General features: G+C 41.8%; 1 protein-coding gene across 1 annotated transcript in view; it reads left to right on the forward strand.

Annotated features, from left to right (window-relative positions):
• The first annotated feature begins 958 nt into the window (after positions 1-958).
• The window catches only part of LOC123025566 (kininogen-1-like), a 36,745-nt gene continuing 18,741 nt past the window's right edge, over positions 959-18,962 (forward strand). Inside the window, exons 1-7 of the mRNA XM_044434396.1 lie at positions 959-1,258; positions 3,617-3,727; positions 10,024-10,108; positions 13,073-13,245; positions 13,590-13,697; positions 17,395-17,476; positions 18,699-18,865. Coding sequence (XP_044290331.1) covers positions 1,073-1,258; positions 3,617-3,727; positions 10,024-10,108; positions 13,073-13,245; positions 13,590-13,697; positions 17,395-17,476; positions 18,699-18,865 — 912 coding nt within the window. The 5' untranslated portion in view covers positions 959-1,072. The remainder of the gene's footprint in view (positions 1,259-3,616; positions 3,728-10,023; positions 10,109-13,072; positions 13,246-13,589; positions 13,698-17,394; positions 17,477-18,698; positions 18,866-18,962) is intronic.

The following is an 18,962-nucleotide window of genomic DNA, read 5'->3' on the forward strand; positions in this document are numbered from 1 at the left end:
ATCTCGGGTAATAGAAATTGCAGGGGAGTAGCAGCAAGGGGGTTTTGTTACTCTAGCTGAGAGGTCTGCTCGCTGTTTCCTATTTAGGGGTACTTGCCCAGGTTTAGGTGACATGACAACCCAGTGAAGGCACAACAATCCCTATAACAACCCATGGCTTGACAGGGTGGTTTGCTGCTCTCAGACAAGCTGCCCTTGTCCATAGTGAGCAAAAGGGGCTTGTGATCACAGCAGGGAGAGAGAAGCCCTTTCGGTACTGCCATGGAGTCCTCTGGGGTACCCTCAGAAGGACTAAGGGGGAAGTTGCAGAGTACCCACAGTGAGCCCAATTGTCTGTTGTGACTTACTCACAGGTTGGATTAGTGTGATGTGCAAACCTGCCCAGATTGCCTCCCTGTCTGAGCATTTAAATCTGCCTCTCTCCCTGATCTAAACTCTAACACCGTATGCACCATGCTGAACTGTTTAGCTTTTAACAGCTGGCAGTTTCCATAGAACCACCGGTCTCTTGGCTTTGAATCTCTTTTAGGCTGCTTCTGCCCCCGACACTGCGTGGCAAACCCACGTTCCCTGAAGGTTGCCAGGTCAGAGGGAAGAGAGCTCATTGTTGGTATTGGAATAGATTATTGAATCCTACAATTCCATTATACACTGTTCCTCTAGCCTTCAGTCTAAAATGTAAGATTCAGGCTCTACTTTCTCTCCATTTAATGGTATTTTGTACTCAACATATTGACAAGACTGTGGAATGTTCCAAAACTGACTGACAGCTGGAAGTCTTTGTTCTGACCCTGACATTCTGAGGTTCAGCCTGTAAAATGAATAGCAGGTGGGCAAACATAGCATAACATGGTAGGCAAAAATACAGCAGATGTTTGGATAAACTCAAAAAGCTGTTTGCAGTGTACACAGAATGAGACTTGAGTCCATTAAGCACTCCTGCCCACTGTTTTTGACTGATTACTTTAAACAGGAACAGGCTGTCGAGTTTGCCAAAAGGCAGTTTCTTGTTAGCTTTTTAAAGCGTACCTCTTCATTCTGTCTGTTTCAGAAGGAGCTTCTTTGCCCAGATATGGGACTCTTCATTCTACTGTTCCTCTGCATTTTGTGCTGTAGCCAAGCTATTGCTTTGCAAGAAGTGGATTGCAATGACAACGAAGTGTTCAATGCCGTTGATATAGCACTGAAGGAATACAACAGGGGTAGGAAAAATGGACATCTATTTGCTCTCAATGTGATTCTTGAAGCCAGCAGAACAGTAAGTAAACATTTCAACAGTGAGAATAACTCACAAGAGAATATAAGAGTACATCATATTTTGTACCCTTTACATGTAAGGACTAGCGATTTATGGCAGAAGAAAAAAAATAATAATCAATGGGGCCATTTACATGGCATGGCATCATCCTCTATGGCACTCTCTCTCTCTCTTTTACTTTAATAGATCTGACCAGAATAAAATGAAATTCATACCAATATGAAGATGTCATCAACCCTGCGCTTGCTTGCTTGCTTGCTTGCTTGCTTGCTTGCTTGCTTGCTTGCTTGCTTGCCTCAAGTGTGGGGACACATGATTCATATTGGGACCAGTGGGCTCTGGCAGAAGTAGTCCTCCCTTCCAAGATGTACATGTGGGAATTCCCAAAAAGGAAAGGAAAAGAAAAGAAAAGAAGTCTGCATTTGTGTCACCTGAGGCTTCTTTGTTTCTTCTTTTGTCACCACCTCCCTGACGCCAGTGTTCCTAGTCCCACCACTATCTGGCAGGGGCTCCTGCTCTAAGAACCGCACTCTCCCCACAATTTCCCACAATGCTTCACAGCTGAGGGGGAGACGGGCTTGAAGCATCTGGACACTGGGAGGCCCTCAACTGCACACAGCTTTTGACACTGTCAGGACATGCTGAACTCGCAGATTTTGAGAATGTACGCTCGGATCCACGGGGAGACATATTTGTTATGAACCTCAGCAGTTTAATTGCACTGAGCCCCAGGAAAACCCTCTGCAGAGACAAACCTTATGAATTGTGCTGCTGGACAGAGGAATGCCCACCAACTACAAGCTTTTAGAACATACACAGAGTGTTGTATAGGTTCTGAGTCCATACATAGCAGCAGGGTTGATGATGAGCAAATAATGGGTACCTACCAACCGATAACGTATTCATGAACAAAACAATGTGAAGAAACTGCAGAGGGGACATGGCCTAATGGTACAATAAATATCAATGACATGGCAAGGAGAATCATGACAGGGTTTGGGTGTGGGTATTGATATGCAAAAAGATAGGGCAGTTTGCTGCAGCCTCCAATGCAGTGAAATACTAATAAAGTAACAAGCTTAACTTGCAACTAAAAATAGCAGAGTCTCAGGTGAGCGGAGAGTTGCAGCCTCTAAAATGAACAGGCCACTGATAACACTTCAGGGAGCAAAGGAAATCTGGCTTGGAATTCGCATTCTTTCTGGGCAAGAGCAGTAGGGACACTGCAGGTTTGATTTTATATTATGAAGGCACCTATATGCAACACTTTTCTATAAGGATCTATCTGGATTTCTGCAACAAGCTGTGTAGAGATGCCATGGCTGAAATAGGCAGCATGTAAATGTTTTAATTAATTAATTAACAACATTCAGATGAGCTTCCACACCCTACTAGGAATAAAACAAAGCTGCTACTCTCTGAAGGGGTTTTTTTGGGCCACATTCTCAGTATGGGGCAGAACAGATTTAGAACATGCAGAGGCAGGCCTACCATTTGGCAGCTATCCAAACGACCATGCAGAGGGCCGGCCTGGGAGCACTCGCTACAAAAAGGTTTTGGGGGAAAGCTGGCCGACTTTCTTTGCACACTTTCAGAAGCTTCCATTCTGATCTCTGCTTATTCGTCACTGCAGGGAACAGGGCTCCTTTGGAACCATGCATAAAATGCACTGTATCTCAGCAGTTTGCCATTAAGCACAAGTACTGCTCTAGTAGTAATGGCTCAAGGTTTAGTACCTTTTCCTTACAGTCCTTGAACTTGGTAAACACTTGACAGGAAATTTAGATATGCTAAAAGATATGTCAGCATGAGAGCCAGTCTGGTGTAGTGGTTAAGAGTGCTGGACTGGGAGCCTGGGTTCTAGCCATGCCACCAGCCATGGATATCGCTAGGTGGCTTTGGCCTAGTCACTCACTCTCAGCCTGGCCTACTTCACAGGGTTGTTGCTGCAATGTTACAATGCAGAGGATATGAACCTCTATTAATCAATTTTAATTGTATATTTATTTATTTTATTTAAACCACGCCATTTTTATGCTCAGTTCATGGTATAGCCAATTTATTTTGTTTAGGATTCATAATATTCTGTAAGCCGTCCAGAGACGACAGTGATGGACGGCCTATAAATCTCCTAAATAAAATCAATCAATCAATCAATCCTTGTAATGCATCTTGGGCTCATGGCAAGAGGAAGAATGGTAAGATATAAATGCAATGTAATAACAGACAATAGGAAGCAATTGTAATATTCTGCCATACACTCTTAAGAAATCCTTTTGAAACTCTTCTGCCTCCCAAGAAGCTGTGGCTCACTCTCAACAATGACACGAAGACTGCTAACCTAAATGTTTTCTCCAGGAAGGCCCTGGCAAAAATTTCCTTGTGAAGTATCAAATAAGAGAAAGCACTTGTGCCGTTGGAGAAGACATTCCCTGGGAAAAGTGCAGCTTCATAGCAGCCTCGGAGGGAGTAAGTATCCGTCTGCCTGCCTCCTCTTCAAGATGCAAGGGGCACGCGCGGGAACAGTGGGAGAACAAACAGTGCTGCCTTCAGCTCGAGCAGGATCGGCAGGCAGCAGTACTAGCCTTGGGTCCTGGCCCCAAATCCTTTTTTCTGAGCTCTGGGGGTATACTGGTGCAACTGGCTTAATTGCCATGCAGAAGGATTTTCAAGAGTTAACTCCCCCTTCCCCATATGATATAACATACGCCCTCCTCCAATTTCTCTATGGCAATTAAGCTTAGAAAAAATACTTTTTTCCATTGGGCTGGGGCAGGATGCACCTTCACTGAAAAAATTATTTGAGATTATTTGGGTGAAAAAAATAATTGGCTGGTTTTGCCTTCTGTGAAATTTAAATAGATCTTAGTAATTATTTCTACATTTCCATAAATAATTTTACATTTTATGCAGATTTGTGACCTAAGGACTAGGGTTCTGAGGCTTTTAAGTGTCTAGAAACACCACTTTTAAATGTCTAGAAACAACACTGGCTGATGGAATAGTCGTGTGAAGCAAGCCTTGGGATGTGATTAGAAGAACATGGCAGATAGACAAAGCAGCATCCAATGTTGCAGGAGAATTTGGCCTGGGAGTGACAAAAAAGGCAGGAGAATGACCCTTAGAAATATGTGAAACAAATAATCATATATTCTAAATACTTAGTTCAAGGAACCAATCAAATGACTGTATACAGAAATCAAACTGACTATGTATTTGAAAGCAGGACATGCAGAAGTTCCCTTTTCACTTCCAAAGCAAGGCCAGGAAGCCGACTGTGGCAACTCTTAATATCAAAAATCAGAGTAAAGCTGAAAAAGATCATTTACAAGCAAGGTGCCAAAATAAAACTTAAATAACATTGCTGAGGAATTTAAAGCCCACATAAAGAACGGATTTGCATTACTGACTATGAGCGAGAAGAACTGTGGACCAAAAAAGCACAGACTTTACAAGGAAATGCTGTCAAAAGACAATTCCTATAACTAAAAGAAACAAAAGGCATAGAGGGTCATAGGGAAACAAAAGCAAAAGGTGACAGAAGTAGGGTCAGAATCCTGGATGAAACTATACAGTGACTATCATGTAAAGCAGTGGTTCCCAACATTTCAATCCCTTGCACCCTTAGAAAATGTTTGATTTATGTTCATGGCCCCAGCAAAAGTACTATTACATTTGAAGATGAAATCAAATTTCTAAGTTTTGAACCACAAAATAAGCAACAGACAATACAACAGGCTTCCCATTGAAGTCCAGGCCCAATTCAAGGTGTTGGTGAAGACCTATAAAGCCTTAAACGGCTTGGGTCCTGGTTACCTGAAGGAGCGCTTACATCCATATACGCCCACCTGCCCCTTGAGAGCTGTGGGAGAGGCCTTTCTCCAGGAACCCTCCGTGAAGGAAATTAGGAGGGTAAGTACTCGGAGGAGGGCTTTCTCTACGGTGGCACCCAATCTATGGAATGCGCTCCCCAGAGAGGTCCGCCTGGCGCCGTCGTTATTTGTTTTTCGGCGCCAGGCAAAGACCTTTTTATTCAAACGTCATTTTAACTGTTAATACTATTTATTTATTTTATTCTTCGGCCAGGGTGACTTATTTTATATTGTAAACTTGTTTTATATTTTATTGTATTATATTTTAATTGATATATTTGTGAGCCGCCCCAAGGCTTCTGCGAATGGGGCGGCATAGAAATTTTATAAATAAATAAATAAATAAATACTATGGGCGAACAAATTGAGCTAAAAAAAGCTTTTAACTCATTGCATAAAATTCAAATATAAATTGAACAATTAGACAAATTATTGGGATAATTTTTGATTAAAAGGTTGTGATGTAACAATTTTGGCAAATCGCAAAGCAGCCTGTTGCACCCGCAGAATGCCATCTCACATCCCAACTTGGGAACAAGAGGCAAAAAGAGCTATTACAATGAACAGTACAAAGAAATAGAAGAGAACAACAAAAGAGGAAACACAAGAGGCCCCCTCCAGAAGAACTAAGCAGAGTGAATTTCAAACCTAGATTGGGAAGGTTGAATGACCAAGAGGAGAACATACTATGTGACCAGGAGAAAATAAAAAGAAGGTGGAAACAATATATGGAGGAACTATACCAAAGAGATAAAAAGATGCAGGACTCCTTTGAAGAATAATCGTGCATAGAATGAACTGATCCAAATCCTAACAAGAATGTGCCAAAACATATGGAAAACAAACAATGACACCCTCCCCCACAGAATAGAAATGTTCAGTACACATTCCAATCGTCAAGGTAGGGATGCAACGGCACACAACCACAGGATCATTACACTGATTTCCCATATAAGTAAAGTGATGCTCAAGGTGTTTGTTTATTTATTTATTTATTTAAAATATTTATATGCTGCCTACTCCACCTGTAGCATCTCTAGGCAGCTCACACTGCTAAAATGACACATTCTAAAAACACAATGTTAAAACTCAACAATAAAATTTTAAATAATAAAAACCCTATTCATTGGAATAAAAATATAAAATTCCAATGAATGAATAAATCCAGCAGGCCATAGTGGCATCCATGGGAGGAACCAGATATTAAAATTACTTTTTAAATATAAGTCTGGTACCAAAAGGAATACAAAAATGGAGCCAGGAGAATCTCCTTAGGGAGAGCATTCCAAATATGGGGAGCACCAACAGAAGGGGCCCTCTTCCTGTTACCCACCCCTTTATTTGCAACAAAGAATATTGAGTGAGAAATGGCTCATGTCCAAGCTGGATTCTAAAGAGCAAAAGATACTTGAGTTGATATTACAAATATGCATTCGCTACTGGAGCTCATCAAAGAATTTCAGAAGCTCAATCTGTGCATTATAGACTACAACAAAGCCTGTAACTGTGTGGAACATAAGAAACTATGGAAGGTCCTGAAAGCAATAGGTGTGCCTTGGTGCTTGACTGTCCTGATTCATAGCCTGTATTGTGGACAAGAAGCTACTGTTAGGACAGAAAATTGAGAAACAGAATGGTTTCCCACAGGCAAAGGCGTCAGACAATGATGTACTTCACCTCTCTATCCGTTCAATCTGTATGTAGAACAGATTGAAAAGAAAAGCTGGATAAGGATCAGAGGAAGGAGTACCAATTGCTGGAAGCCACAAGATATGCAGATGATACCATATTACTGGGAAAAAGGAGCAGTGAACTGAAAGGATTTCCAATGAAAGTAAAGAACATGAAAAAGCGGGACTGCAGCTGAACATTAAGAAAACCAAATCCATGACTGCAGAAGACCTTTGTTTTTCGGCACCAGGCGAAGACCTTTTTATTCAAACGTCATTTTAACTGTTAATACTGTTTATTTATTTTATTCTTCGGCCAGGGCGACTTATTTTATATTGTTAACTTGTTTTATATTTTTATTGTATAATATTTTAACTGATATATTTGTGAGCCACCCCGAGGCTTCGGTGAATGGGGCGGCATAGAAATTTTCTAAATAAATAAATAAATCACACAACTTGACTGTCACCAATGAAGAAACTGAAACTGTGAAAGATTTAGCACGCTTTGGCTCAGTCATCAATTCAAAGGGAGACTGAAACCAAGAAACTAGAATACTGATCTTAGAAGGGGAGCAATGAAGGAACTAGAAAAGATGTTGGATGTTGCGCTGGAGACCAAGGCCAAGATCATCCACACTATTGTATTCCTGATCACTGCAGGCATGAAAGGTGGACAGTGAAGAAAGCTGAAAGGAACAAAATTGATCTGCTTGAAAGCTAAAGGAGTGCTTTGTGAATACCTTGGGTGGACAGAAAGACAAACAAATGGGTCCCAGATCAAGTCAAGCCAGAACTGTCTCTAGAAGCAAAATTGACAAAACTGAAGCTGTCATACTTTGGGCACATCTTGAGAAGACAAGAGTCACTGGAGACAACAATCACACTGAGGAAAGCTGAAGGAAGAAGAAGGAAGCAAAGACCAAATATGCAATGGACAGAATCCCTAAAGGAACCTCCAACTTGGAATTTGCAAGAACTGAGCAGGGTTGTCAAGAGCAGGACATTCTGAAGGGCATTCATTCATAAGTTGGAGACAACTTGATGGCTTATGACAACAAAGGATGGGCATCTGCATATGTAACTCCCAGATTTACACACAGGAAGCAGCTGAGACTCCAGGCGAGGGCTCCTAGGAAGAAAAAGGCTATAACTGAAGCAAGCACACAAATGAATACAATTGCACATAAGCAGCATCTGTGTGGTTATCTGTTCACATGATAGCTAGCACCCAGGAACAAAGCCCTTACATCCCTAGCAAATCCACTGCTGCCTGGGACCCTAGAAAAGAGATATATTTGCTGCTGACAATTCCAAAGACTTTCATTTCCATGGTAATCCCATCGTTTACAGAGATCAATGTACTCACTATTAATTCCATATCAGACTCGTCCATGCTGTCTTTCAAATAGCTAACCAAGATTATCTTTTTCGAATACTGTGTCATTTCATGAATGATGTTTAAGCAGTTCTCCAGTAAACATTCATCTTTTTCTCTTCTTTTCTCATGAAGCTACCAACCATAGATAACACCGTTCCTCCTAAACCATGTTTCCAGCAATGATCTGTTATATGATAACATGTTTTCACTTGCTTACTTTCAACATTACATTAATCCTTTGGGTAAACAAAAGATCAACAGATCTCAGGATATCTATGTAAAGAAGTCATTGCTGGATAAGTTCAGGATGGAAACGGTATAAAATAATATTTTTAAAAGAATTACTTATCTAAATCAGCTCATACATCAAATATAATGTATGTATTTATTTTTCAAGTACACACTCTGCCTGGCAAAGGCACCTAAACTTTTAAAACACATCTTTACAAAGTCAGTAAAATACTTCTAAAAGATCGGTTTAAAAGTCATTGGGTTAGATCCAGATTTAGGTGTGTGGACTGGAATGACACAAGTGACCTTCCTCAGCCCTCTTCCCCATTGCAGCCCACCAATCACCTAAAAACACCAGCAGAGAGTTGGCAGACCATGTTGAATGGTGTGAGTTCTGAAAGGGCAAGGGGATCTCCTGAAAATTAGTAAAGGTACCTTTTATGAATGGAGACCACCTAGCAACACCAACAGAGAGGTCAAACAGTAACACTCACAGATAATAATTTCAGCAATGATCATCAGAACAACCAGCTACCAGCAAATGCTTTAGAAGCAAACATGTTACTTTTTGGCAGAATGATATAAAAGCAGTACCAGGGCCATACACATAGAGTGGATGGATGGGAAAAGCTCTGCTCCTTGGCCTTGCTACTTTAACGAGGGCAGAAAATGGAATAGGACCCACAGCATCCTCCTTAGAACTGTGAGAATGAGAAGGGATACACAGGAAGAAAACATTTCCTAGAAGTGGCAAGAAGTATTAGAATTTTGAAGGATACAGTACTCTGGCTGTCTAGATGGCCATGGGAGAGCTCAGAGCTGGGACTGTTCCCTCTGCTGTCACAGTCAGTGTGGTTCTTTCTGCATTGGCTGCAGCTCTGAGGATGGAAGACTGGCCTGGGAAATTATGCTAGTGAGTAGTTCTGGGAGGACATTCCTGGAGGACTGGCAAGGGGAGGCATGAGGTTCTGTTGGGGCCTCAAGCAGCCCACCTCACAAGCAGGTGCAAAATACTTATTTGGCTGCAGGTGTCTTGTGGAGTGGTTAGAAGAGCAGGTGTGTCCTTTGCCTGCGTGCTCTTTCCATTCTTAGTAGGATGCCCATAATCTTGCAAGTTTGGAAGGTTATGGGTAGCCACAAGTTGCAAGACCACTGTGGAAGTGCCCTTCATTCACCCCAAACATTCCAGCCTTGTGTTTGAGGGTTGGGGAAATGGATTCTGCAGATCTGAACTGAAGCAGAGGCTATCTGCACATGGTACTGAATGGCTGGCCAGCCAGGAAATCTCCCAATCCTTGGAACAGTTTAGCACTTTAAAAAGTTTAGCACTTTAAGGCAAGGAACAAATGAGCTTTCTACAGCGTCTTTAAAAACAAAGAAGCAGCTCAATTACCTGAAGCAGGGGAATAGGGCAAGACTGATCGAGAGGCAATATCCCTTTTGCTGATATCTTCTATTTCAGTTGCGAAACCAAAAGGAAATTGGTATTATTATTATTTGTGGGGGTTAATTATTAATTGCTGGTGAGGCACAAACTAGAGTAAGTATGATGTGGCCACATTTCTATGGAAGGCAGAAGAAAGCTAAATTTTGCCCTTTGTCTCCTTGTAGGACTCAGGCGAGTGTTTAGCTGAAGTTCACATTGATGATTCTTTAAACCTTTCCAGTGTTCAGCAGACATGCCAAATCAACCTAGGTATGTTCATTTTAAGGGAGCACTCAGAAGGTGGACTGAGTGGGATTGTCTAGGAATGGTGAAAAGAAACGTTCATATAAAAGGAGGACAGCTTTCCCTAAGCTGGTGTCTTCCGAATTTGTTGGACTATAATTCCCATCATGCTCCCACATTGGCCATACTGGCTGGGAGATGATAAGAAGTGTAGTCTGACTCATCTGAAGGGTACCAGGTTGGGGAAGGCTAGAGTAAGGAAACATCCTCCAGAAGATCTGGCACAGAAGCAGTGCCAGAAGATTTGATTAAAAAGCCTTCTTGACTTAGCGATGTCCAAGCGGTGGAATTCCCTATGAAGGGGGCCTAGGTCTACACCGTCTCTGCCGAAAGTCTACCAGCAGGCAAAAACATTTTGTTTGAGCAGGCTTTTGGCACTGAAATGGTTCTTGTTGATTTGGATATTGTTTCTCTTCTGTTGTTGTGTTTTAATTGTGTTTTAATGCATTTGTTTGCTATTGCTTCAGTCAACTTTTATTTATGGTTGCAAGCAATCTGGATTCTATTTTTCTCAGCTGAAAAGTAAGGATACAAGTAAAAAAATAAATAATATTGCAGTTAAATAAATATCCCAAGTTTGATTATGATGTGTCAATTCAGTACAAAACTGGAGTTGGACTAATAAGGAGACAGGAATTATAAAGGAAGGCTCTGAAAAAGTTACAGAGACAGAGACAGAAAAGACAAGCCATAAGGAGACTGGTAAATAGTAGGAAAGGAAGCAAAAGAGGCAGAAACATTATGTCCCCCACAGATTTAACATTTGGGGTGGCCCCACAGCCAACTGCCAGTAACTGAGTCCAGGACTGCAAAGCTTGACACCTTCCTTAGGACAGAACCTGTATTTAAATAAATTGACAGTTGGGCTCCCTTCCCTCTGGTTTATGGACTAGAATATTAAATTGTATATTCACTTGTATTTTCTGTTTTGATTCTTCTTTCTTTTCCCCTTCCTTGCTTAATTAATTCACATGAACAAAAGAAAAGGCATACTAGATTAGACCAAAGGACCGTCCAGTTCAGTTCTGTCCCCACTGCGATCATGCAGTTGACTGCGGAAAATCCACAAGGAGGACATGAGCACGAGGGAGGTTTATGTTTCTGCCCCAGATTAATAGGAACCTGCATTGCTTGAAAACCTCTTAGTTAAGCTTCTTTTATAAAGGTCCAGTTTTACTTTAAGTCTATTTAACAACTTGCTTCAAACTTACTTATAAGGCAATGGTGACACCTAGTTGTCACCAACATTAAATTGCAGGTGTGCATATTCCACAACGGGATTTTCTGACTTCTTTCTGAAAACTGAGAAAATTATCTGTGTTGTGTACTCCTGAGAACTACAGCTGAGATTCCAAAACCTGGCAGAAGTTCCTCCTTGGAGGATACCACCATGGACAAACTTTCCCTACTCCTCCAAATGCACCAAATGTGCATATTATATGGAGGCTGCTTTGTTTTCATCTAGATAAAATTCACAGGACAGAGGAATAGGGGCTTAAAATTGAGTAGGATTGCTACCATCAAGTCCAGCAACAGTATGTATATGTTTACAGCAGGAAAGAACAGATGGGAGACCGAGATCTGCTAATAATTCTCTGGTTGATCTGCAATATATCTGCAAGAGCTTCTGACCTTCAGTTGCCAACAACAGTACCACGACTAAAATGACTTTGCCCTCTAAATAAGGCTGCTGAAAAAGAACACTGGGTGTGTGGATCAGAAGTAGACTTGGATGTGGAACGATTTTTATTTGTTTATGACATGTATATCCTACCTTTTTTCCACTTGCAAGGAACCCAAGCTGGCTTCCATAATCCTTGTATTCCCCCTTGTATCCTCAAAAGAACAATCCTGTGAGGTAGGTTAGCCTGCGAGTGAGGGGCTTGCCCATCACCCAGTGAGCTTCATGGCCAAGTGAGAATCAAAACTCATATGTTCGAAGTCAAAATTCTCTCCCCTGTTGTTGTTAGTCGCGAAGTCGTGTCTGACCCATCGCAACCCCATGGACAACATTCCTCCAGGCCTTCCTGTCCTCCACCCTACACCATAGGTTATCATACCAATTATAAGTTCCTGCACTGAGCATGTGCTTATGAACACCTTGTTCCTTACTTCTTAGTGCATGTTTGTCTGCCTGGGGGTCCAGTTGCAGGACCCAGGATTCAAGTGAAAAAAGTAGAGCTCACAAGCCTGAAGTCCACCCATTCTTACCTTACAGTTGCTGTACCTTCCCCTTTATTCCTCTCACTCGCAATCTTTGCATGTTGACTTTGTCCACCAGAGTGGTGCTAGGTACCGAAAAAACACACAGATTCACATCTGCTAATCTCGATATGTTCTAAAGTCTGTACGTCTGTCAGTGTGTGCATTTGTGCATCTGTGTGTGTGTTTCTTGGAAGGATCTTGTCTCCTAGGGAGACATTTGATTTCAGGAAAAAACCTCGGGCTGAAAAACTCAAGATGGGGGGCAGCAAGAAATGAAACCCATGTGGGGAAAAAGCCACCTAATCCAATGGGAATCAGATGCAACAGCCTTCATTTAGGGCCTCGTACTTTTATTTCAGCAAGTGCCCCTGGACAGCAATTGGCCTCCTAGAGATTTGAGGTTCCAAATAAAAGATTTGGGACTCCAGCTGTATTTGGCCCTGACACTGTCTCTGGTCCAGAAGGACAATAAAGATGACGCTATGTGACTGAACTGCTTTTCTCTTTACATTTCTATCAAAAACAACTGCAATAGGGAGGGGGTGTGTCAGAGTGGGACATTTTTCCTACCATTATTTTTCTGTTATGAATTGCACCTCCACCAGATATTTGACATCAGGAATCACTGTTTCCCCTAAATGCCCCTATTCTTACCTGTAGGGCTTGCTACCTTGACACATTATGCAAGGAAGTTGGCTCACTGTATCTGATCTGCTTGTTTTTCAGCCCCAGGGAAGGTGGCCTCCTCCCAAGCTCCATGCCTCGGTTGCTGGACACGCATAAGCACCAAGGCTTCAGAGCTGCAACCAGTTGTGAAACATGGCATAGAGCTATTTAACAATGAAAGTGATGAGAATGCCCTTTTTGGAGTGAAAAAAATATTAACAGCAGAGAGTCAGGTTTGTATGTGCTGTCAGAATGACCCATTTCTATTTTGCAGAAGGAGGCCTTCTGGGTATGTTTATGGTCAGGTCTGCAAAATCAGATGTCCAGAAAGCTAGGGAGAAGGAGGGGGAAATTCAATCCTCTCTCTGAACCATGTTTTATATTTTAAAGCTGTAACATTTAAATGGGAAAGAACAGTATTAGATGAATGAATGGAAAGCTTGGAAAAATACATATAACATTGCTGATGATGGCCATGCAGTTTTCTGTAGCTGTTTCCCTGCTCCATTACCACCTCCAACTACCAAGCAGGTACTTTAGTGAGTCATTTGCAAACTTTCCTAAATATTTTTTCCAGGTGGTCGCTGGATGGAATTACAAAGTTCAGTATTCCATAAAAACAACAAATTGTTCCAAGGCTGAATTACCTCTTCTGACTCCAGAATGCCAGGCCATTCCTGAAGGTGTAAGTGAGCCTCTTTGTATATATTACTATCCCCAAATTTGTAAAAGTTTCACAATTCTGTTCTCTCTCTCTCTCTCTGCATGTGCATGTCTGTCTGTCTATGGAATTGTATCCAAAATAAGATAGAGGAAAAATCCAGGATGTACATGAATGATGTGCATCAGATTCATTTGAAGCCCTATCTATCTATGGAATTGTGTCCAAAATAAGACAGAGGAAAAATCCAGGATGTACATGAATGATGTGCATCAGATTCATTTGAAGCCCAAGCAGAAATGGGACATTTCTATCCATTGCTGATGCTTCCCAAAGGGAAGTTGGCTTTCCTTCAAACTGAACCAGAACTGACACTAAATTATTATTATTATGCATCTGCTGTTTAGAAATGTGGAACTTTTATACCTCTGGCAAATCGTATATTTTGTTTCTTTGAAACTTTGGCCAGGAGAAGGATGTACAGTGGTACCTTGGCTCACAAACGCCTCAGTTCACGACCAAATCGGGTCGCAACCATAAATGTCATAAAAGATTTGCTGCAGGTCACGAACTCTGCATTGGGTGACGATCGCGAGCGGGGGGGAAGATGGCCGCGATTGCTCCTGTGTTCCCTGCTCGAGCACGCCCGCGCCCGCCTCCCCCCACCCCCCTGCACGATCACTGCAGGGGAGATGGCCACGATCTTTGTTGTTCTTTGTCACTTTGCTTCAAATTTTTGTGAGTAAAAAAATAGTTGCAGAACAGATTGGCCCTTATGGGGAAATTTGACTTGGCTCACGACAATTTGGGCCACGACCAGAGTCCTGGAATGGATTAAGTTCGTGGGCCAAGGTACCACTATACAGCTGAGTGACTGACAGATCCACTTTCTGATCCTTGGGCATGTTTTACCAGGGAATCCAGACATTAGGAGAGAACTAGAGTTCTATTGAGTTATTCAATAAAATTCTCACTGTCCTTCATTTTGTTTCAGTTGTATAGCATAGTTGGAATAGTGATAGGTTAGCGACGAAATGACAGGTTCTTGTGTGATACAGTGGGGTCGCTTCATTTCAAGTTTTCTTCATGATTCAGTCTTTCTGCATTACCTCAAGCCCTTTCCCTGCAGAATCTTTCTCTTTGTCAAACATTGCAATTTTTCTGTTGTTCATTGTTGTTGTTGGTGTGTGTCTTTGTGCAGATTTATTTAGTGAATCTATTTTCCCTTTAACTTGAACCACTCCCTTTTCTCCTATGCCTCCCCCTGCCCAAAAAAAAGGCAGCTCTTAATAAGGGATGGAAATATTTGAGTTTGGGAGCAAGGAAAGGAAGAACCTACTCAAAAAAGGGAGGAAGGGAGCTCATTGGAAAAGTAACTGAAAAGTGGAAAGGATGGCGCAAAAGAGATAATTTCTGGTAATTCTCTTCAGACTGCAGTTTTGATCCCATCTTGAATAACAGTCCCATATGGAGGCTCAAATCCAGTGGTACTGTGGTTAATGTTCGTGTCCAAGAGCTTGCCATGACAGAGTATGTTTCAGGAGTGTCAAAAACATTTCTTCCAGGGGAGATTTTTAGACAGAACTCCAAAGCAGAGAGGGTTGGGTCAAAGGGCAGGGGGGTTCAGTCAAAATTCCCAATATTTTAGCATATTTTAGCCTAAAACTCCTACAGCAAGTAACGAAAACTTAGGAGAGGCAATTTAATATTTTTTAATGAGGGTGGGGTGTGGGCATGCAAAAGCTGGAGAACTACCCAAAAATCAGTGGCTGAGAGGTTATTGGGAGCCACCTGAGGATGTGAGGGAAGATGTGCAGCCCTCTGGGGAGCCACAGGGGGCCAGATCAGGTCTCCAAGGCCAGTTTTATCCCCCAGACTCAAACTCAGCTCTTCTACCATATACATTAATTCATACATATACACACAAACCAAAAAACTGGAGGACATAGCAAAATAGCCGTTTTCTTAAGATCTGCATGACTGCAACTCTATGCATAGTATCCTGGGAGCAACGATAAACTCATCCGTGCTTGCTTCTCACTGCATAAATTCAGCCTATGGAACACATTCAGCTGGACTGAACCAACCCTCAGAAATCCTCCTGCTTACGCAGTACTTTCATTTAGAACAGCCTTTCCCAACCTGGTACCCTTCAGATGTGCTGGGCTACAATTCCCATCATCTCGCAGCCAGCATGGCATATTTATTGTGATGGATGCTCCAACAACCTTGTGATGTGAGCCAGTGCTATTCCCATTTTACAAAGCACGAAAATCCAAAGTGGAGAGAAAGGGGTAGAGGGAGACAGGCTCCGACAACTTCGGGGCAGACTTGAGGGCTGCACTATTGTTTAACTACTGGACTACAGCAGGTGTTTTTTTTTCCGCCTCCCTTCAGGGACTTTTTGACATTCAGCCAAAGCACTTCAGGAAACAGCACGGTAATAAGTTGTGCCTTTCCTCTTGGCAAAGAGAGCTGCATTGGCACAGTTGCCAAAAGAAATAAAAAGATTAAGAGAGCAAGCAATTTAACTTGAGGCAGAGATTTCTATAAAAAGGAAGTTGCTAAATAATCCTCGGCCGCCTGTATCTGCAGTGCAGCTGGAAGGAGTGGGACTCTGATTTCACACATGAAGATTCCAGCCAGGCTCACCTGGAATTTACCAGCTACTGGTGGGGAAACAGCTGGTATTTTTCTCTCCCTTTTCTAGCATTCAGTCTCATGGATAGATTAAGGCTGATAGTGTATCCAGAAGAAAGTGTGGTACTTTTTCCCTGAGACCGTGACCCACACATCTTTGTTAAGTAGAAATGCAGCTGAACTAAGTGTGTACTGGAGAGAGAGAATTTAATAGAGATGCAAAATGATCCATAAGATGCTGAGAGCCAAAATGGAATAGCAGTTTAGAGACTTCACTCTGAACTAAGAAATAATCTTGCCTATGGGTTGGGCTTAGGTAAGCCCAAGTCCGTAGGCACAGTAACTTTATTTCAATCCTGCATTTCTATATACATTATGCCATCCTTACACTACACCATAGGATAAGCATGCCTGCATCCATTTATCTGATTTCTGGTGTGGGGCTGCTTGTATATATTGTTTAAGCTCCTTTGCTTGGTAACTCAACACTTAAATAAACCATGTGCATGGATAGTACCACTGTTTTCTGAAAGTTCTGAAATACATTTTACCTTTCAGCTCTTTACCTTTCAAATCAAACATCTAGTGCACTTTCTGTGTTCTGTGCTAAAGGGCACATATACTTAGATTTCCCAAGACAACATAGCATGATTATTTGCATGCCATTGGGATTCCTATCAGTCTGAGTCTCTATATTGTTACAGATTCCCAGAGAAGGAGCTGGAAGGAGCTAGGAATTCTCATCCCTCCCTGTCACAGGTCTTTTTGTTGGTGGTGCAGAGTTCTTTTGATGCTTCATTAATGAACAATAAATCTGGTTTTGAAAATTTCCGCTGCCTTATAAGGAAGAAAAATGAATTTGACTGGGGAAAGAAATTGGGATCTCACTACGATTCAATGGACTGTATTCCTTTTTTCCTAATCTGCTTCTTTTTCCACTTCACCCAAGAAGGACATAACTTGAGATGTATTTATAAGGGTCAAGCTTGAGATTTAAATACTAACCAGAAGTATTTATATTTGTGCCCAGGACTTGTGACTTCATCTTTTCTTTTCTTTTTCCCTTTGTGTTCCCCTCCAGCGTGAGGGTATCTGCACAATCACTGCCTATGTGCACTTTACAAATGAGCTTGTGAGTGCGACGCAGGACTGCAAACTTAAAGGTTTGTAATTGCTCCTTCCATGCCTCAAACGCCAAGAATTTCACATGTCCACATTTTATGTATTCAGCTGCATGGGTGTCTGTTTCATTGCTAATAACTTAGATTTTGAAAAAATGGAAAGATCAATGGAAGGCGGCTTTGTGAACAGCTATTTTAGCTAAATTGAACCTTCAGTATATAGCTGAATAGTGAATGCTGGAAATAAATAAGGGAAGGTCATCACGTTTATGACTTGCTTGTGACTTCCAGAAAGCAGCTGGAGGATTTGTTTCCTAGGGCTTGGACGTAGATATTTGCAGTTAATATACAACACCAACAAATGAGAACAAGAAGACTCATTTGGAACCTTTTCCTAGACTTAAAAAGGGTTTTGACAAAATTCTTCACCAAAGACTGCTCAGAAAGTGTAACCGCCATGGAATATGAGGAAAGACCGTCTTATGGATCAGTAACTGGTTAAAACAAGAAGCAGAAATAAAAGGTAACTTCTCCCAACAGAGCGACATAAACAGTGGTGACCCATCTGCAGTTTTTTTTACCACCAAATTATTTAGGGTGCTAAAATTAAAAGGAATTTGAAGGTATGAGCAGTGAAGAACCATGTTTGCTGGTTACAGCAAATTATCTAGGGTGCTTGAAAGAAAAATGTATTTGAAGGAGCATCAAAAGGATCCCTCCATATTGTGAGAACAGGCTTATGGACTGGCAAATGAATTTCAGTAAGTATAGGATAAACCACGGAATAGACCATTTTTTCTTCTGTGTGGGTCCATACAGACCATCCTTACCACACTTGCCCTTGCTGCTGAGTTCAGACGTAATGACAAGCCATGCAATTGTGGTTTACACTGTAGCTTGTCGTCGTGTCTGAACCTGGACATAGTGATGGCCACTCAAAGGGCTTCCACCAATTCACTGGGAATGACGCTATGAGTGGCTACTAGCCACGATGGCTCTCTAGTATGTCCAGTATAGGAAGCCATATTCCTCTGTATGCCAGTTGCTGGAGAACATGAGCAGGAGGTTGCTGCTGTTCTCCTGTTCTGCTTTCAGGCTTCCTACAGGCATCCGGTTGGTCACTGTGTCAGCAGCAAATATTCATTATTCTGCATGGCTCTTATCATCTTAGAATGATCAACTAATCCAAGTAACACGTGAACCCGAGCTGCAAATCAAGAATCCTTTGATTTGAATAACATTTGTGGGGGGTTTTTTTTAACAGCTGACGAAATTGTTCCTGCTCCTGTTTGTGTTGGATGCCCAGTAAGCATTTCAATTCACAATCCAGAACTGCAGGAACCTCTAGCAGCTGCTCTGGAAAAGTATAATTCAGAAAGCCAGAATGACTTCCATTATGCAATCGTACAGATAACAAAAGCAACAAGCCAGGTTGGAACATTTCTGTTACATTTATATTTCAATTTTGTTCAGACTCAGTGTTCAGTTGGGGTGATCTGTTCAATATGGATCTGAATTCTGTTCAAAC

Source organism: Varanus komodoensis, unplaced genomic scaffold (genome assembly GCF_004798865.1).
Source record: "Varanus komodoensis strain SLA01 unplaced genomic scaffold, ASM479886v1 scaffold28, whole genome shotgun sequence".
Classification (NCBI taxonomy): domain Eukaryota; kingdom Metazoa; phylum Chordata; class Lepidosauria; order Squamata; family Varanidae; genus Varanus; species Varanus komodoensis.